The 22,645-nt window shown below is 34.2% G+C and overlaps 2 protein-coding genes and 1 long non-coding RNA gene across 4 annotated transcripts in view; 1 reads left to right on the top strand and 2 right to left on the bottom strand.

The window, feature by feature from the left end:
- Positions 1 to 22,645, bottom strand: part of LOC143920959 (uncharacterized) — a 561,395-nt gene that overhangs the window by 26,666 nt on the left and 512,084 nt on the right. The window lies entirely within an intron of this gene.
- nesd (SHC binding and spindle associated nessun dorma) overlaps positions 1 to 22,645 on the top strand; it is a 325,057-nt gene that overhangs the window by 253,448 nt on the left and 48,964 nt on the right. The window lies entirely within an intron of this gene.
- Positions 1 to 22,645, bottom strand: part of LOC143921243 (ras-related and estrogen-regulated growth inhibitor-like protein) — a 48,255-nt gene that overhangs the window by 2,251 nt on the left and 23,359 nt on the right. For both annotated transcript variants that reach the window (XM_077444452.1, XM_077444451.1), the window contains exons 4-5: positions 4,459 to 4,559; positions 3,727 to 3,885 (exon numbers count right to left, since the gene is read on the bottom strand). In XM_077444452.1, the coding sequence (XP_077300578.1) occupies positions 3,727 to 3,885; positions 4,459 to 4,559 (260 nt within the window). The remainder of the gene's footprint in view (positions 1 to 3,726; positions 3,886 to 4,458; positions 4,560 to 22,645) is intronic.

Here is a 22,645-nt window from a genome sequence, read left to right as displayed (position 1 = left end):
ACTATTTATTTAAATAGAAAAATACTATTTATATATGTATGTAGTACAAGCTACATATGTATGTATGTAGATTATTGATTGGCGTTGTTCAAGAGCTTAATTTGAAAATTAAATAAGGGCGAAAACACACAGCGATGCACGTGGCACGTGGTTTTTTTTAGATACTTTGAAACATGCGAAAAAGATGGGCCGTGCCCATTGATGTATAATACACTAGATCCGCCCTCACGTCTTATACTGGCCTCCCTTTTGGCGCATGCAAAATACATGGCGCATGCACAGTTTCTCTTAGTAGGTAGGTAGGTACCGCTGAGTCGTAGGGAAAAAAACATTTTTTTCCCAACTTCCCTGCTAGTTAAACCCCCCCGCACCCCTCAGTTAGTGAAGACAATATCTCCGACCAAAATCACACGTCAGGGCCCATCTATGTGTATTATACATCAATGGCCGTGCCTTGCACAAATTCGTGGAACGCCCAGCATCCCAAAATGACCCTCTGGAGTGTTTTCGGTAAAATTGTATCCTTGCTTGACAGTGATCGATAACGATGTATCCCAAATTTGAAGAAATGTAAGGGTAAAATGTGTTTTCGCCCTAAATGTCTTTTGCATTCTTAAAACTTTTTTCAACAGATAGATAGATTCAAACAGATTCTGGTTTATATTTTAATTGAAATATAAACACATTATTTATGTACAAGTTTCATACATATATCAAATGATATTATTCGATTATTTACATAGTATTTGAAATCATAAATCATTTTTGTATAATATAAAAGTAAGTTCATAGAATTTAATCTACATATTTACATCGTGCATATATATATAAATATGCATATTGAAAATATTAAACAACAAACAAAAAGTGTGCCAAATAATATTTTTTATTATATGAATGTCAATATAAACATATAATATAATATGTATTAACAGTGAACCAATCCCAGAGCTGCCAACCCTTTCTAACGTCGCGTCGGTAAAAAAGGGAAACCCATACAAAATGTTGACGTAGGTTTTTTTTTATTTGGTTAGGACGTCGTGCCCATCGGATACAGATTGACCAGGGGCGGATGCGAGGGTCAACGGCCCGTCACCTCCGACTCCACAAATAATGTGTCGCATTCCGTACGGCTCGCATTCCCGACACATTCTTCAATACGTGGGGCGTTCTTTTACTACCTCTCCAACGAGACGAGCGTTGGAGACGAACCCCCCTCGGACCCGTTCCCAATAATTGAGATTTATCGTCAGCGCCAAACAGATACGCGCTTCGGGAATTCCGAGAACGAGGAAACGATCCCTAAATGTACTCTTACTTACATAATAATAGACATTCATAACAAGGAGTTATGTAGGCCGTGAAATTTCCACGCTTCGTACCAATAGGCCGCTTTTGCGGAAATGATAACTTTTAACAAGACAAAGGATAACTCGACATTGAAATTGGGGGTAATTAAAATAGACTGTGAGTCCACCCCCGTTGATGTTATTTAATATATTAATTTAATTCAATTAAAAACTATTATTCCATTATGTGGGAAGAGAAGCTATCAGAGGAATCCGAAATTATATATATTATAATGTATTCAAATTTTATAAATTAAATTGAAGGGGTTTGTATATATTGTAACGTACGCCACGGATTGAGCGAATTGCACTTAGACCAACGGATATCTGTTATCGGATTAACTAAGTGCATGCACTTACTTCCAAGGATTATATCTGGACTCTAAGTGCATTTAGGCTAAACAATGACCGTTATTAGTTATTTCTCAGAATCGGTACGGGGAGACCCAATGTCGTGGAAATACATATCCGAATACGTGACTATACAACAGGTAAACAGATTAGGCGTCCTGAGAGATCTACCCTTTATAAGGCGGTACGTAGGCGATATCATGTGATTCTGGACGGAGCAGTGACAGTGCGTGTATCTCCTGAATCATCAATAAATGCTGTGATACGACTATTGGCCTTTTACTTGGATCCTCCACCCACCCCTACGCAACAATATAAATAATAAAAAGTGCGTACGTAAATATTCAATATTACGTATATTTCAATCTAAGTAAGCACATATTACATTTCTGAAAGAGAATTGTGCGTTAAAGGGGCGCCAAGGACATATTAAATTTTGGTTCTGTGATTAGTCCGCAAAAACTTCATCAATCGAAAGCTTCCCACGCGAAATATTGTACTAACGAGAACTCGAGTGGCAGATCGAGATTTTAGTGACTTCCGCGAAATCACTTTTTGCAGAATAATCCGTTTACGAAAATTTTAAATGTCGTGGGGGTTATATATTTTATATAAAATTTAATAAATCATTAGGTGCGGAGTGGTGGGGGTAAAGTTACCGAGCTATATCGATTCCATTTAATTAATTTTATGTTTAATCTTACAAATCAACTCCCCAAATGTGAAGTTGAAACCTAGCGAAATCACTTTTTCAGACCCAAAAATGGTGATGGGATGGATGGAAAACACAGCGATGAACGTGCCACATGGTTTTTTTTAGATAGTTTTAAACATGCGAAAAAATGTGGAATGCCTTGCACACATTCATGGAACGCCCAGCACACACCGTTTCAAAACTACCCCCTGGAGTGTCGTATCCTTGTACTTGTCCTTGCTTGACAGTGATCGATAACGGTGTATCCCATATTTGAAGAAATGTAGGAGACCCCCACAGCGGGGAGCCGAGCACACGATGTGCCGTTCTTCCCTGTGGGATTTCGCCCTTATTGTATTATGATTTCATCGAATTCTTTCTTCACGACTAAATTCTTCGTTAAATGGTATATATTGGATATATAATGCTATCGGATATATAATAATGTATATATTATATTTTCATTGCTTTTAGAGGCATAATGCAATTAACACAGGTATCAACTCAATGGAGATAATGCATTTAGCACAGCACTGCTACCAACTTAATATTTAGTCTTAGCAATAATGGCGCTATTAATTTTCCACTTATTTATAAAATAATGCAGGATTTTGACAGCAGCTTTTATGATTTTGACAAGTAGCTAGCATACATATATGTACATATATAAAAAAAATTCTTAGATACCTTTATATGAAGAAATATATGTAAATATTACCTACATATATATATTTCCCACTGCCTTTTTACAAGGTATGCTAGACTTTGACTCACTATCTTCGAGAAGAATTATTGCCATTTCCAACTATTTCTTTGGAGTATTAAAGGGAAGAATCGACAACTCTTCGATTTTATTGGAATTAAAATTTTCGGCGCCTGAATGCGGTAGAGCTTTGCGTCATCATTTACTTTTCAAACCTATTCCTGCGAAAACGTCTGCTTTCAATAACTCGTCTCTTGTAAAGGCTATCTAGTTCCTTAATGTGATTGATGAGCATTTGCACCCGTTCAATTGTCATGTTGATGAGCTGGTTAGTTTCTTGAGATTCAACACGAGACTATTTCAATGAGATGAATGATTGGAATTTTTATTTTGTTATTTTCTTTCTTTTGTTTTGTATAACTGGTGTGACGCTTTGGGGCAACCTGTCAGGTCACACTGGTCATTTTATTGTTATTATTATTATAAATAATAAATTAAATAAATAAATAAATATGTTCTTGTCTGAGCATGTTTGAGGATTATGAAGGAAGGGATTGATTTTGTTTCGTGAATAATCGATTTCTAGGTATTGTTTTCGGGTGTTTATACATAATTTTGTGATGAATTACCTCTCTGAGATGTTCGAGATCGGCCTTGTTGGCCAAGAGGGCAAGTGGTCCAGCCCCTTGTCTCACTTTGTGAAGGGCTGCTAGGGTTTCAGCTGCGTGCAGGAAACTCTTCCGATCGGTGATGGCGTACACCACCAAGCACGCATCGGCCCATTGCACCTGATGAAGATCATAAAGCACGATGTCAACAAAAATAATTTATAACAAAATAATGTGTTGCGTCAGTTCGTTTTATGTTGCGTGAACCGGAAACAGAAGCTCGACCAATTCCCATACAATATTTTCACTTCTCACCCCAACTCCACCTTGAGTCAACGACCGAGTTGACTCTTTCGGCGGAAAATTGTTTTTTAATGAACTTAACAATGAAACCGCCAATTTGCAAAACCCAACCAAACCGAGACGTTCGTTAAGATTGCCGCAAACAAATTTTTTTTGGTTTCCTTTTGAGTCGAAAAACTCTCGGTTACATTATTTTTTTTTAATTGTACTTTCGCTTAAAATTTTATGCGAATGAAATTTACGACAAAAAATAAAAAAAAATTGCCATTTACCCGTAACAGGTAAATGCACTGTTATGAAACATGCCCTTAGCGAATTTTATTTTAATTACGAATATTCACGGCATGAACAATGCCTTCATTTCAATTTGATTCCGATTTTTATAAGCAATATACATATGTACATATGATGTGTTTTATAATGCATAGTAAATAAATAAATAAAATTTACCTGTTCTACTGGAAAGCAATCTTCTCCTTCACCAGAAACATCGATAATTTCAACTTCTAATGGGTTATTGTTCACTGTTATTGTCTGTCTGTAGAGTAAATCTGCAACAAAACGAAAATAAAATTAATGAAATGAGTCATAAAACATAATTAAATTGAACATTGAAACATCTATCGCAGTATATTTAAATTGTCCGACAGGAATTTAAACGACGACACGCTCAATATAACACGATGATGTTGATGACTTTACCGGTATGTTTTGTAAATTATTTGGCAAGTGTAATTCGCGTGCTTTGTCTGATAAAACTAATTGTCTATTAAAACGCACATTCATTAAAAAATAATCGACAAAATACTATCACCAGTTTTTCTTTTCGACTTTCAATGATTTTCCTACGAAATTTCACCAGCCCTTAAGGTGCGGTATTTTATTGAGTTCGTGAAGTTTCATCAGCGTGGAAGATTTGTTTTAATTATTAATCGACATAACGCAACAGCGAGGGCAAAGGTCAAAATAACGCTTAAGCTTGCGGGTAGTAACAGGGAAATTTTCCGATGTTGAAAAATAATGGCTGCCGTACATTATCTTTCATCGGAGCTATAATGGACTAACGTTGTAGTAAAACGTCAAAATTGAGTAAATAAATTGAATATACAATAAAATTTTATAGTTTTTCCACACGTTTTGGAGTAGATTAATATGTTTTTGATAGCATAATAGTGCAGATAAAAAAACAGCTATCGTTTTATTCAACACGAAATAACCGTTGCGTGTCTGTCGCAGATAGTTTCTATGCGAAGTTCCTCGAATCGAACGTGTATTTTCCGGAAAACTGAATTATAAATTAGTCGATTCTGCAAGTGTGTCAATGCTCTACGCTTCTCACACCACTGTGGAAGTTTTTCCGAGAAGTCCATGTCGATTTTTGGTGCGATATCTCGACGATACCCAACCCAGCGTTCCGATTCGTGATGAAAAATTGGCGACCGAAAGTTTTCGGTACGTCGACCCCGAAAATTAGCAGTATCGAAGAGAAAGCGTACGATGTAGAAGGAAATAAGATAAGGGATGGTCAATTTTGAAAATGTATTTACTGTCGGTTCATTTCGCAGATATTATCCGCAGAAACATTGTTCGCGGAATTTAGGAGTTCTTCGAAGACGATAATGTCTGTCTACGATTTGTTTTATGTGTCTGCGACGTGGTAACGACATTATTTACTGAAGTACTTCGTTAGTATATACATATGTATGTATGTAGTAATGTATTATCACAAATGGATAATTTTGAGAAAGGAAACAAATTTTTGGATGTCAAAACTTCCCGATGTAGTAAAAGACGATTTTTTAAACATTAATTATTTGAATAAAAAAAACAAAAGTTTTTTAAACGCGTCATGATACCATTTATAATATTGTCTTTTGTTTTGACAAACACTTTTTCTTTGGCAAATGGCAACAAACCAATGATTTGGAAATTTTAAGAATATTGAATACTAGTAGTTTTACCCGGCTTCGCTCGGTATTTGTAATATAAACCACTTAAACATGGCTAATCTAATAGTAAACATTTAATTAAATTTATTTGAATAGTTTTATATTATTTAGGTTTATTTGAATATTCATTTGTTTTTTTAATGAAATTTAACGTCACGGATTCTACGAACCAAAACTTATCCGGCTTCGCTCGATTATAAACCGATTAAATATGGCTGATCTAATAGTAAACCTTTTATTAAATTTATTTGAATATTTTTATTTTATTTAGGTTTATTTGAATATTCATTTGTTTTTTTTTTTTAATTAAATTTAACGTTACGAACCAAAACTTACATACATACAAAAATAAAGAGTCTTTTTAGATTTTATACAACATTATTACAGACGTTAATTTATTTTAATATTATTACGGAGCAATTGGGCACAAAGCGAATTTTTCATCATAAGCCGTAATTAAAAAACGTCGACACTTCGACCTATTTAACATACAAAAATAAATTAATTAGGAAATATTCAAGGCTTTCGAGCCTACCAAAGAGTATAAACTTTCCACTGTGTATACGTTAAAAATGTTACAAGGACACATATTAAATTACATAAAAGTCGAATTCGTAATAAGATACACGAAACAAAATGTTCACCTGTTATTTTGCCGTATCAGAAAAGCTCCATTCTAAACAGAACAAGAAATCAAAGCATGCAATGCGAGCATGCATTCCTTCATATCGTTCGAAGCGACAAAAGCACATTCTCATCGCATAATACATTCGCATCAATAAATGCGGGGAAAACTACATATGCGAAAATAATTTTCATATACATATGTATGTACATTTTCATTTTCGCTATAATCTTATGAAAGCATACACATATGTACCAATTTGATGGCTTCATCACCTGTCTCAAGGGGCATCCAACTGCTCAAGCACATTGCTATTAGCTTGGATTTATTCAATCTAAAATTGAGATTTTCGAGATTTTTTTAACAAAAATGCGACATTTTACTTTAAGTCAATTTATATTTTTCCCATGATTCCGTATTCGGGTTGCCCCCGAGCGACACCTTTGGTATTAAACTTGTAGATATATAAATTTATAGATTATAGATTTTTGAAATCATATTCAAATAATGGTGACATAGTGGGTAGGATTTGCCCATTTGAGTAGGTAGGCTTTGCCCATTTGATAAGGAACCGTTTCAACAATGAGATCAGATAAATTGGCAAATCCTGATAGGAATCGAGCTGGCTCAGTGGTTGCGTAGTACTTATTGTACTGCCCGTTTATTTCAACGGGTGGTTTCGGAAAGGAATTGATAGTTATAATATAAATATTAAGTAAGGCTAAAAAAAAACAATAGAAGGCGGCGAACACTTTTTAAATTATTCAATTGTTTGTTTATTTTACCCTAACAAAGTAGGTTGCGAGCTGATTGTAAATTATTTGCCTTGTAATGCCACTCATTCCCGTTTTCGTTCCCGTTTTCGGGCGATTATTTTTGGAGACCATCGCGGGCACACACACAATAACTCTTGTAAGTTTAGTAAACTATCATTGATTTTTATATATTTAGATGTCTAGTGTTTTTATCCGGCTTCGCTTAGTAAGCCAGCAGCATAGCTCGGACGTTAAGCTTCTGCTTACCGTCAAGAAGGTGCCGGGTTTGAATCCCTGAATGAAAATGAATTTTTCAGAGTATGCTGTTGGTCAGACCTGGATTTGTGACTCCAGGTTGATCGTTTCCTATCAGAGTTTGCCAATTTTCTCTGATTTCATTGTTGAAACGGTTCCCGGAAAAAAAAATTGGCTAAAAATCCTTCCTACCTACTATGTCACCACTATTTGAAATTTGATGGATGTACAATAAAAATTTATGTACAATTCATAGATGTCTCGTTAATTTGCGAGTTTTTTCAGTGTCTCGCAATTCAACGACTTATAATAAAAAAAAATGCTGCATTTGTATTTGTAATTGGCCAGGAAGGCGCATTGGGATTTACCTGTAAGGCCTTCCTGGTATATATGTAAAATAAAAAATAAAAATAAAATAAAATTTGTAATATAAACCGGTTTAAAATGGCCAATCTAATATTTATTTTTATTTACATACATATATACCAGGAAGGCCTTACACACCCAATGCGCCTTCCTGGCCTTCGAAATTATATGTATACCAGAATCCGGCTCCTGCGCCCCCACGGCTGCACCCCCTAGAGCTCCACCCCCTAGGGCTTCACCCTCGGTGCCTTTTCCCCCAAGGACTTCGAATCCTTTGAATCGAAAAAAATTGAATCGGCGCATATGAATCGAAAAAAAATAAATAAATCGAATTTGTCGTCTACGAACGAAGGTTACATACATATGTACATATATGCAAAGTCTCTTTCCAAATTATATATTAGATTATACTTGTATCGAATGTATAATACAATGTTTCTGTCCAGAAAGGTGTACTTGTTAGGCATTTCTGGTATGAATTAAAAATAAAAACAAAACAAACAAAAGATCGAATATTTCACTAGTGGCAGCAAACTGGTTGGAACCACTTTGTCTCGGTGGTTTTCTTTGTCGACTGCCTTTTGACAATATCCGATAGATATTATAAAGTTCGACGACGCCTCATCTTGGCGTCGCGACGCCACAGTTGGCGCCGGAAAAGACGCCATCGTCGGCCCGTAAATCGCGAAGAGTCGCTGACAAATTTATACACACGCAACTTCCAGAGGAAGTGAACGTGACGAAGAAAAAAGAAACACACGACACATACGCATATACATAAATTTATATAATTAGTCGGTGGCCGTGTAAAAATGTCCGCATCGGTTCGATCAGTTTTTCGCGGCGCCTGCATAAATTTCCGTCGACGATGGCGCCGGCCATTTAACGCCTATTAATTTACGATGACACTTTAAGTACCTGTGCGAGTTTGCGGACTAAATCCACGTGAGAGAGATATGTAGATATACGGGCTGCGTGATAATTTTAATGAAGATCAACGTTTTTACGATTCGAAAAAATATGGCGCGAAGTATCACATTTTGGAGGGATTAATCGGAAGCGAATGTTTGCTCAGCCCCAATTTATTCGTTACTTAATTTTCGTTTCAATATTCGTTTATATTTATAAATCAGTGTCTATATTTGGCCTGTTGTATAAAAATACGCCCTTGAAATTTAAGCGATCCCATGTCTTGTTTATTGGAAAAAAACATTAAAATTATATCAATTTGAATAATGAAAGGCGATATTTTGCGGTAGACATAAAAAGATTTTCTATAAAAAAATGAGATAATTCAAGATTTTATGAATTGGATCTTGATGGAATTTTTTTTTATTTATATACATTTTTTTTGATAAAATGTATGATATGTACGTTTAGTTTATTCGGTGGAACGAACGATAAATATATTCAAGTCTATAAATTTTAGGTTGAAGCCAATTTAAAATAAATTTGAAAGAATTTAAGCTATTTGGAAGTTTATCTATTGATTACATAACTTATTTTATATACATATGTATATACATTCTATATAAATCTTTCATACAATTTAGTATAAAACTTCTGGATCACGTACATATCTACATACTTCTATATAAAGATACATTATATAATGAGTAGAGCTTTTTATTTATTATTTGAGTCATTGTTAACCAGTGAAGAATTCTATGTAGGGTTCAAAGTATTTCTGCAATATTGCTTTCTGCAATATGTAACTTCAAGTCGATCTATCAGAGTTTGCCAATTTATCTGATTTCATTGTAGAAATGGTTCCTTATCAAATTAGCAAAATACCTATGTACTGTTTGTCGCAAATATTGAAATATGATTTAAAATTTATAATCTATAAATTCATATATGCACAAGTTAAAAACCATAGGTGTTGCTTGGGGCAACTGTGATGGCGCCATGGTAAAAATAAATTTAAAAATAAAATATAATCTCGTTCGGAATCGGATGATAATTTGATTTACATATATATGTACGCTGTTGGCAAGATCTGGATGGTTATTAAATGCAGATTGACTGACTTCTTAACAAGTTTTTCAATCTATCTACATTAATTTTTGTGACGGATTCAATAGAAATCGGCATCTCCACCCCCGTTTCTCACAAATTTATTCCAAAATCAAATTATTTGATTGTTAAATACACCCAAATGTGTTCAGTATTTGTGTAAAAGTTTGATCATACATACATAGGTGTCACTTGGGGGCAGCCTCTTTGGGCACCTATGGTAGAATACATGTACATATGTATTTTATGCCAACAATACACTGCTCATAAGGAATGAGACGTTTTATATAACGTCAATATTGTCAATGAAACACATAAACAAAAAATATTATCAATGAAACCGACAAAAGCCTGATCTATGCATAGTCTCAATTAAGTTAAAATCGTCCTTCATGTAAAAGAGCCAATCCACGTGTACACGTGCTAGCCAATTTGCGTGGTCGTATAAGTGATATACCTACGCAAATAATTTGTGGCGCGCAATTGCTAAGCCGGAAAATTGGGTAAATACAACTTAAGCAAAGAAACACTCGCAAACCCACACGTAATATGCGAAATCCTTGGAAATTGCGTTGAAAACGATGTGGACCTTGGACTAGATTGGATTGTTCAGTTGCGTTAACGACTGAAGCTCGTAAGTCGCACTTTATCCACGTGTCACTCTTTCCCCGAAGCCTATTGCGGAAAATTTAACCGGAGCTTAGAAGGTGAGCATGAAGATAGTATCGTAATTTTCATTCATCGCTCAGATCGTCTTGGGAAATCGCCCGAGAAGGCTGCCTTGCAGCGATCGAATTAAAAGGAAATTCGGGGAAATCCTAAGGAAAGGTGTCCCGTGGCGTGGACTCCGGCGGCCATGAAAAAACAATTAATGAAAGGTCATAAATAACGGTCAGATAAGATAGAGCTTAATCGATATAAACGTATTATGCATATTGAAACTTTTCGAGAAAAACATTCGCATTATCAAAAGGAGATAAGGCGCGTTATGCGAGGCTTTTCCAGAATGTGCAAGTTTGTACCGGATAATTCAATATTTATAAATCGTCGATCATAATTGGGCTAAGGATGATAAGTCCTTGATAAAGTACGTTCGTAATAATTGTATCGAGGAAATTATTTTTGATTACTTTGGCATTGAACTGATTTATTTGTACGTCGATTATTATGAACCGTTCACGCACGTATTTCGATTTAAAAAATGTTTATATAATTACTTTACAATGAAAAAATGATGAATATGTACATGTGTATATGTAATAGTCACATTGTTCATACACGAATCAATCTGACCAGTTATAGCGTACACTAAACAACAAATTAATTTGTTTGTTCATGCACAAACTATTAGGCAAACAATCACTCTCAATCATATTATTCTCTATGTATGTATACTTATTCTGGGATGCAATATTTTTAAAATTATCAGAAACGGGAATTATAGCAACGTTGTAATGTGGTTTCAATAAGATTTCTCAAAGGCTTCGACAGTCCAAAAGTTTTGACAAGTAAAAGTGATAATGTGACACCTGATGAGTCTATTTGAAGATGTATTTTGACTGTTAGCACTTCAACTGAAACCAATAGTCCGAGTATGAATAAACTAGTATGTTTATGAACGAACCGGAGTGAATACTTGGGCTGTAGCTAATACACCATTTATCCTGCACCATTCAATATCTCCAATAGATGTATCGTATTTTGAATTCGATCTTCACAAGTTCATTTAAATTTTTTCTAAAGCTAATTTGATACAAAATGCTACATCTGGGGAGTTTATTTGTAGATAGATTTTGACTGTTAGCACTTAAACTAAAACCAATAGTTCGTGCATGAACAAACTAGTATGTTAATGAAGGAACCAGAGCGAACACTTGGACTGTAACAAATAAATATATATAAGTGAATATGTACATTATTACGAAGTATATTTGTAAACAAACACATGTGTGTAGTATCTAAAGGATGTAAAGCATTTAAAATGATTCATACTCAAACTATTTCAGCTGAGAATTTCATATATGTATGATGTGAATTTCTATTGAAAACGATGCGAAGTTTATGTTTATGTAAGTGTTATATTTCCTTAAAAGGATACCTTCATAGGCGAAAGTTATTGAAAAGTGTCTTAAATTTGAGCCTTTTGGGAGTTTCAGCGCATTAATTTCTTAATAAAAATTTATTTGCAGGAAAGTTAACGTGCGCAATAAATTTTTCATTATAGACATATAGAATACGGTCCATAAAGCGTAACGAAAGTATTTCTAGATAAAGTCAGTTCTGAAATTGCACCCACTAAACGTTTTATATTCAATGTAAAAGCATAATAAATCGAGACACTTTGAAGATATATATAATATAATGTCTCGAACGTTTCTATAGCGGATATTGTATATATGAGTGTTAAAATGTTGTTTAATTCAGATATGGGAAACATTTATCGCGAAAACAGATTAACCCAAAATTTTCCACCTTGTTCACCAAATTCACGTTAAAAACGTCACATGCTAATTCCGCAATTGCGAAACCCGCTCCAGTATGACCTTAATCGAATAGAATACCTGGAACTAACGTATGTTAATAATGATATACATATATGTGGGTACATGACAGCAACCCGAGTTAATTGAACGAATATCTCGTCACACCGGAAAACTACGTATGAAAAAACACACACACATATGTAGGTCGGCGCAAATGGGAAAATAAATTCCAAGAGGAGTTTCAGATAGTTGAAACATAATCTGTGAAATTTCGCACGCCCGTACTATACATAATTACCGTTGTAAAGTTCGCGTGCAAAGTTCGAATTATTAAATTATCCTCAATCGAATTAAAAGCAAAAGCGTCGAAGTTTGTAAAGCGAGGTGTGAAATAACGACAATTTTCAACCCTTTCGATTTGCTCGACCTGTGGGGGGGGTGAGTTCAGCGAACTGGAAGAGTTCATCATTTCGTATATGGACAAAGTCATCGTCCCGATGAAACTTTCTCGCGAATGGAAGTTCATCGACACGTGGAACGAAGAGCAGATGTCGAAAATTAAAACGGCCAATCGGACATGTCGTATACAGTTTATAAATGCGACGAAACAAAACGACTCGTCGAAAATTGCCTAAAATGTGTTCAGTCGAAAGCTAATATCCAGAGCTGTCGCTGCATACAATGTTCGGATTATTAGGCAGACAACTCGTAAGCTTCCCAGCTTGTAAACACAGGAAATATTTGTAAAAACGTCAAATCGTGTATATAAAGGAGCGTTTCATTTCGAGACGACGACAAAATAAAACCGGAAAAGTGGTCGCCGGCGCCGAAACGGTTGACATATTGAAACGGCCATAATTCGTGGCGTTTCGTACCTTATCTATATGAATTTTCCAAGAGCGGTTTAATTTATGGACGCATCTGAATAATAAACATCAAAATTCGTCTGCGGCTCGAATTCCCACCGGGATCCAGTCTATATCTTTCATTCGACTGACACCAAAGTAAACTTTCAGGGTCTGATTTTTTTGAATCTTTTTGAGTGTGTAGGTTTGGTTGAAGTTAAACGTTCCGTCAAGGTTTTTCCTACTATCGAACCGCTCTCGATTGTGAAAAACCACACGTAGGAAATGGTTCTTATCGCGTTTGTGTGTATGTCGTTGCTATCCCATGGGACAATATACCGCTAAACGTATCCGTAGCGAAATTGCCACGGTTGCTAACCGACGAGCGAGAGAGTTTTCTTTGTGGAAGCTGTACGCGTGCAGAGCATACGTAACCGTTTTTAGGAAAAACAACTTGAAAGTGAAAAAAAAATAACGGAAAATTACAGGTTTCCGGTTTGAAACTTCAAAGAATAAATTTATACAACACTCAGTGACCTTTTTGACACTTGCATCACGGGTCAAAATACTCCAATTCAACGACCCCTAAAAAAACAGCATAAAAATATGTATGGGTACATTGAAAATAGCGAATTTTGGAATTTGGAAATACCTCGAGTTGGAAAAGACATTCTGTATCACGAAAAATCAGTGAAAAAAGAATATAACAATTTAAACAGAAATATTTGCACCCATTCAAGTTTAAATTTTAGTTGTTTATTTTTTTAATTCACTTCATCATATAATTGGAATAGTTTTACATTAAAAAATCCTCACACGGTATGTTTCTTCGCATTGATAAGGTACGAAAAAAAATTGAAACGTTTTCGCGCGTACATTAAACGGCAGTCTCTAGTGTATTATTGATTTTCCTTAAACATCGTTTCTCACGTCTACCAATTACTAAATATGATATTATCTTGAAATAATTTTATATTTTGATCTATCGATACGAACATACATACAACTTAAACATTACAGAGTTTTATTTAACACGTTTTATTATAAAAAAGTTAATTTTTATGAACTTTTAAATGGTACTGATTGTGGAAATTGCTCATCAATTAGAGATTTTTGGAAGTCGATTTACGCTTTTTCATATTTTGCGTACTCGGAATGAAAATTATTCAATGAAAAAAAAAGCTTCTCGAAATGTTAATAAGATTTAATTTGTTCACATATGATATTGACATTTTTCTTAGTGGAACACATCGTTTCCATTTAATTCAAAATACGGAATTTCTATTTGCGACCAACTTTTCAGCGATACATTTCTTCTGCAAAACGAGATATCATTTTTATATAAATGGAACAATATTGATTCCCGGAAAATCTATATACGAATAAAAAAGAACATAAAATTTGGTAATACATACAGATATTTTCATTCAAATGAATTATTCTTTTGTTTTTTTTTATATGAGTGAAGTTAAAAATATAAATGCTATTCTTTTTTTAAATTTAAATTTCAATCGAAAACTAACGTCCTAAAAAATAAAGTGCCATTTAACCTCATTAATTTATTATATTTGTATAATTGAAAATTTTTATAGTATAAATTAACCTTTCGGAACGAAGTTTCAGCAACAAAATTTTTATTTTCTTTCTCCGAAGCAGAGTTAGCGATGGAGAAAAGCTAAGAAAAACCCGACACAAATTGATGTATCACCCTATCCATAATTTTCGAGGTGATTCTGAGAAAAAATTTGCGCGTTTTACGAGATACATTTAATTTATAGCACACCTGCCACCACCACCGAGGTAATAAAAAAGCGAAAGCTTGAACTTAGATATTTATGTATACATTCATATATACATTAATTCGACCCAATTTTTTAAATCTACAATTCATCTTATTTAACATTATGAATGCGAATTGTAAATTGGTTGAAACTTGAAGAAGTCACAGTGAACTATATGTATTTTAGAGTAATATTAATCGAAATACAAGTCAGTTCACCATCATATTATAACTATGTACATATGTGTACACATGTTCAAGCTCATTACACGGTTTACCACATCGATCAATAAACGTTTACACATTCAAGGCAACGTGAAGATATCACTCATATCTTCAAGTCTTCTCTCGCACATAACGTAACATATGACGAGTAGATTAAGAGCACCGCCGTGAATACCAAATGAAGTCCTTCCAAAAGAGGGTTTCTTTCAAAAAAAAAAACCTCAATTTTATATAAAAGGCCCAATGTGCACCGCAGAATATGATGAATGTACGTAAAATACCCTAAATTCATTTGCCCGCAATGTACGTATACACGCAAGGCCATGAAATATTCAAGGATCGAGATACTTTCTTTCGGTTCGTTTTGTTCGACCTTGCAAATTCGCTATTTACCATAGAATATAACACAAATTTTAGGGATACACGTGCCCACCGTATTTTGGATAACTCGTTTAAACGGGACAAACTTAAATATTACATTAAATGAAAATAAGGAGGCCGCAGTAATCTCGAGACGTTTTCTACAATCGGTTACGCAGGTAGTCAGCCATGTTTGCTTGCAAAAAGTGTGTCCTCATTTAATCGAAACCACAAACTGGGTTATGTTTACACGAAATGTCGTGATAATAATATGAAATACAAAAACAAAAAGGCTCTCTAGTAATAATAACAACGGGAACATCCTTGAATCATAACATTTGAGATCATTTATATACGCATAACTGGTGCTGAAAAATCTTCAAAGCTTTGCTTTATACTTACATTTTATAAAAATAGAATATGTATTGTATTATATATAAAGATAATAATGTGTATATATAAAAACGGACGGGATATATGTACATACATATGTAATGCGGACGAGTATGAAGATTTCAAAAAAACAAATTTTAGAATTGTCCAGAGCTATTATATCGATCTTGATTGCGATGTCGATGACAACTATTGTTTGTTATTATTATTATATCTGCATTCATCTTTTATTTAATGCATGTATCAATTTTTTTCTGAAACCAGCCGTTGTAACCAACCAAACCAACGAAAAAAACCAACCAACCAGCCGTTGTAACCAACCAAATATCAACGGGCACAACACTAATTCCATGTACTGTTGAAGTTATCTGCCAATACATCACTTCTCAAATTTGATCAATTTAATTGAAATATGATCATGTTTAGTATATGTACGTAGTTGTAATTAATAATACTACTACTGAATATTTTGTCATACTTATGTGAACATGTATAAAGTGATGTTTTTAAAACTTCTTAATCATTATTAAAAACTGAATTGTAAGCAATAAATATTATCAAAACTAAAGACAATAGATTCGAAAATAATATGTATATCAAATAATTTCAATATTATAACTACAGATACGGAAAAATTCCAGTTTTCCACAACCTTTCACGCGAAAGTCAACGTTTGTATAAAATATTATATACGTACATATGTGTTTTTTTTTTCACAAGGCTTATATTAATATTCATTTGTTTTTGTTATATTCAAGGTTTATATTAATATTCATTTGTTTTTTTTAATTAAATTTAACGTCACGGATTCTGCGAACCAAAACGTACATACAAAGTCTCTTTCGAAATTATATATTTACATAACACTAGTGGTTTTATCCGGCTTAGCTCGGTTTTTTGTAATATAAACCGCTTAAACATGGCCAATCTGATAGTTAACATTTTTTTTTTAACTTTATTTAATTAGTTTTATTTTATTTAAATTTATTTAAATATTCATTTGTTTTTTTTTATTAAATTTAACGTCACGGATTCTACGAACTAACAATAGTCACATATATACGATGCTCCCACCCAAATATATTTATACACTTACATACATAGTTACAAAGTCTCTTTCGAAATTATATATTAGAGCAGTGCTACTCAAACTATGATCCGCGGCCCAGTACCGGTCCGTGCACAAAGAAGTAAATAAAAAATTAAAACAATAGCTTACTATAACGTATATATTAATTAATTTGGAAGATAAACTAATTAATCCGACTATAAACGAATAATTAAAAAACTGTTTTGAAACCACAACTTCACTTGCGTCCTTTTAGATCAAATTGAAAACAGAATTCTTCCCAGATATTTAAGAATATGCACTGAAACTCTTTTACCTTTACGAGACTGGTTTCTCAACCATTAGTTTAATAAAGACAAAATATCGTAATAGTGCAAATATTCATGATCCATCAGGTGTGGAATTAATTGTCTTCGATAAAACCACGACTGGATATGTTATCTAATAACAAAAAAACTCATGTCACGTCTCATTATTTTATTTTTCATCTATGTCTAAGTACATATATGATACATATATATATAGGATCCGGATGTGAAGGATTCCAAGTGAAACGCGCAGATTCAGTCAGAACTATTTATTATAATCTTACGTACGCCGCGGATTAAGCGAATAGAATCCCAGAGACTGTGACCGTTCAAGGGTTATCTGTTATCAGATTAACTATGTAAGTGCTTGCACTTACTTCCAGGATTATATCTGGACTCTAAGTGCATTTAGGCTAAACAATGACCGTTATTAGTTATTTCTCAGAATCGGTACGGGGAGACCCAATGTCGTGGAAATACATATCCGAATACGTGACTATACAACAGGTAAACAGATTAGGCGTCCTGAGAGATCTACCCTTTATAAGGCGGTACGTAGGTGATATCATGTCATTCTGGACTGAGCAGGGACAGTGCGTGTAACTCCTGAATCATCAATAAATGATGTGAAACGACTGTTGGCCTTTTACTTGGATCCTCCACCCACCCCTACGCAACAATAACATATCGTCCGGCCTGTTCTCCAACAAGTGACCATAACAACACGCATCCGGTCTCTCCCATGCATACCACACACACTTTTATCCCTAGCAGTTTGGCCAACCACACATACGGCTCGTTTAAAAATCATTCCTATATACATATATATATATATATATATATATATATATATATATATATATATATATATATATATATATATATATATATATATATATATATAATTTTACTATATGTACTTAAATTTAATATTATTTTTATTTGTTATATGAACAAATTTTCACTCATATCAAAAAGTTTGAGTAGCACTGTATTAGAGAGATAGACTTGTTATATTATGTACATGTGAGAAATTGCATTGTGATATACATACATATACAAAGCACGAATAGACCGTTCATAATGACAACCACCGATTGTTATGTCATTACAGATGTTAGTGTTTCACGAGTTGTTATTTTAGCGCAGCGTATACCTCGCACGTGAATCTATTGAAATACACGTGCCTTTTCAGTCAACTAGTAATTATTGTCTCGTACACCTAGCCGAGCGGTTTGTCTCGTGACGAAATTGTATAGAAGCATTGGGTCACGTGACGGGCATGTGCCCCTGAACATAGTGGCCCAGCAGCATCGGCAACATGGACCAGACGGCATTTCGCGTTTCGTAACGCAGAGAATCTAAATAGCACGGGCAACGAAGACCGTCTCTTTCACACTGCCGTTGTATCCCATACATCTGTCTTCTTTTGGCACCGGGCTATCCCATGTCGCCGGGATGCTGCGTGACACACGCGCTCCCAATTCCGAGAAACCGAGCGACGCTCAATGAATACGGAAATTTTGAACGTTGGACTTTTCATTTTTTCTCGGTATTGGAAAATCGTAATGCCGGTCGTGAGCGAAAATTGTAAATTGAGATGAGGCTTCGGCGCGGAAATTAAGCCGATGCGATAAATTCGATATGCGGTATCTGATGAAATATACGCTGATTAATCAGCGGAGTGATATTGAAAAGGTATTGGATTCGGTTCATAGGTCAATTAAATATCGATTCAATGAAAATGCATAGGTACTGTTTGACGGATCACGTTTCAAAAATGACAATTTTCACCGGGCTTTTCCATGTCTGGAAAATTTTCTCCTTGGAAATTATTAAACGGCATAGGGGAAATGCGGTCATTGGCCATGCTAAGGCCGTTGGCCAAGTGGTTAGAGCTAAAATTTAAAAAAATAAAAACCATTTGATAATATTTTTATAATTATTTATAATCATAATTATAATTTGTTCAATAATATTTTGTATTATTATTGTTCACTGCTTATTGTTTTTGATATACGATAATAATAATAAATAAATACGAAATAAAAGTTTAATTTTTTTAAATCATGAATATATTATGTAGAGTTGAATTCAGAGTTGTGAAATTTATTAAAATATATTGCAGTGCTTTTCTGTGTCTGGATTTTGTTTATTTACGTAAAGTTGAGTAATTAGCTTGTCTATCGAAGCGATGTATAGATGTATCTATGCTTAGACTTTATTTTAATCGTATAAATATATATATACATATACATATATATGTAATTTAAACAATCAAAATTTTAAATTTGATTGTTTAAACACTTGCAAATAAAATATTCTATTCTATATACTATATTTTAGGTAGATTTATATTTTCAAATAAAAAAAAAACGGTTTTATTTTCCTGGAATTTTCAATTTGAACTCTCAATTCAGGTCATTTTATCATAGAAAAAACTTCAATGCGAAAAAAATCGCTAGTTTGAGCGTAACGGTTTTGCATATGGATGAATATTGGATGCTTGCAATGAACGCCTCAATGCTAAAAATCAGTTTAAAATTTTTACCCAACGAGTTGAAAGACCTCCCCTTGCCCGTAGTGTATGCTCTATACAGAAAATTTCTATATAATAGGTTTTATATTTAACTGATGTCTATCGAATATTTCTGCATCACGAAATATTCAACTTAGTTGAATCGATTCGTCTCTAGTACTGTATGTACATATATGTGTACGAAAAAAAATGTAGCATGTTCAAAATTAAAACATTCGTTCGGTTGAATATAAATGACACTTTGAGAGTGCATTATCCCGACCTTCGCAAGATTGTACGAGTATTCCTATATTGAAAAATGCACTTTTTGTTCGGATCTCGACTTGATTTGTGGCGTGTCGTCGACGCTGGCGCCCGTTGCAATTAAACGAGGACGTTAAACTTTCCATGGGAAAAATGCGGAAACCCGCTGAAAGACACTTCAGTTTCTTTTTATAAGTTTTGCTTTAAAACAAATAGAGGACCAAGTCCATTCTACCGAAGGGAATTCAAATAAAACAATTCCAATATACTATACTTACTATTACCTATACATGTGTATATAAAATGGTATAATAATACCGATGTATGAGCATACAATCAAGTATGACTTTTAATTTCATTACATACATTTCTATCATAGAAGCGAAGAACATGGCTAGATTAATTTGTACAGAAGTACTAACAATTACAAATAATGCAGTAGAATTACATATATAAGGTACATAGCAGCATAGCTCGGACGTTAAGCTTCTGCTTACCGTCAAGTAGGTGCCGGGTTCTATCCCTGAATGAAAATTAATTTTTCAGAGTATGCTGTTGGTCAGACCTGGATTTGTGACTCCAGGTTGATCGTTTCCTATCAGAGTTTGCCAATTTTCTCTGATTTCATTGTTGAAACGGTTCCCGGAAAAAAAAAATTGGCTAAAAATCCTTCCTACCTACTATGTCACCACTATTTGAAAAATTTGATTGATGTACAATAAAAATTTATGTACAATTCATAGATGTCTCGTTAATTTGCGAGTTTTTTCAGTGTCTCGCAATTCAACGACTTATAATAAAAATGCTGTATTTGTATTTGTAATTGGCCAGGAAGGCGCATTGGGATTTACCTGTAAGGCCTTCCTGGTATATATGTAAAAAAATAAAAATAAAATAAAAAAATAATAAAATAGAGACATCTATGGTACAATAAAAAAAAAATTGATATGCAGCAAATTTGCAAGAAATACACTATGTATGTATGTATGTAGCATTTTATAAGATTCAACAAAATTTAAGATGCTAATAACTCGATTTTGCGAGAAACCGATTTATAGGATCCGTCACAACAATCAATAAATTGGAAAACTCTAACAGGAGATGGTCAATCTGTGTTTTAATAACCACCAGCAGCGTATTTGGCCGGGACTTGAACCCTGTGGCTGGTTGAATTAAATCAGTATGTGTTTTTATGAATAAAATAAAAATATATGACCTGCCACATAGATCAGTGGTCAGCGTGTAATGCTTTCAACTGAGTGGTCATGGGTTTGTTCCTTGGCCCGGTGATGCTGACCAGACCATATAAATTATGTGACTCCAGGTCGATCTTTTCCTATCCGAGTTTGCCAAATTATCTGATCTGATTTAATTGAAACTGTTCCACCAAATTGGCGACCTTTCTCGTATAGCATCTCGAATTTTGCTGATATATAAATATGCTACCCACGCTATACAATGTATGTATTTGTCGAAATATTGGTATTATTGAATTTGTTCATAGATGTCTCTATGAGACTGTATAAATATAATTGTTTATCGATTTTTATATACTAATTAGGGTTAACCTGTTAGGCTTTCCTGGTATATATATCCATATGTATAAATCAAGATGAAACCAATGAATTCAGAACGGATTGTTACAATGAGTAAAATGCAGTGAGAAGACTCAGTTTTGTAATAGAATTCGATCAGTTTTGTAATAACCGTCACAATAATGAGATCAAATGGAAAATTATGATGATAGATGGTCGATTTGGATTTTATTATCATGTATGTATTGATACAAGCAAATAGATATTGATAGAAGCAAATAGACTTGAAAAAAGTTTGATTTTGGTTGAGATTTGAATCCATTACTACTCGTAAACAATCGTCTGTCTAGTGAACCGCGCTTCAGTTTCGAATAGGAATTAGTCCACTGTTGGAGGAAGCATATATTTCATTAGAGAGATGAATTATAGCGACGACGAGTCGAAGAAAATACCGGAGCGGATTTTCAGTTCCGTAAACAGATATGCATTCCGGAATGCAAACATTCGGCACAATCCGACCACTCGACACTGACATTTTATTGCACAAGCGAATGTTGCAATATAGGCCGGGAAATTTAATTCGAAGCAGTAGTCGCTTACGAATTTCCCCCCTCAAGTGAATCACATGTATGTACGTCTGGTCGTAGCTTTTGGACAATATTTTTAGGGGTGCTGAAAGCACCCCTTTTACAGTTCGGTCATACGAAAACCGGCTTGGGTGAGGTGTTGCAATATTGCAGCTCCTGTGCCGTTGCATATTTGGAAAATCTCGGTTTGCAAAATTCCCGAATAATTTGGCAAAGTCTTTGAATCAATAGCGCTTCAGGCCTCGCAGTGTTTTGATTATAAACACGAGAATGTCACTAGATTAAGTGTCGCGTTGAAATATAT

This window comes from Arctopsyche grandis, chromosome 13 (assembly GCF_051622035.1).
Source record: "Arctopsyche grandis isolate Sample6627 chromosome 13, ASM5162203v2, whole genome shotgun sequence".
In the NCBI taxonomy this organism is placed as follows: domain Eukaryota; kingdom Metazoa; phylum Arthropoda; class Insecta; order Trichoptera; family Hydropsychidae; genus Arctopsyche; species Arctopsyche grandis.
Note: the sequence above shows the minus strand (reverse complement) of the source record. Positions and strands in the feature narration are given on the sequence as shown.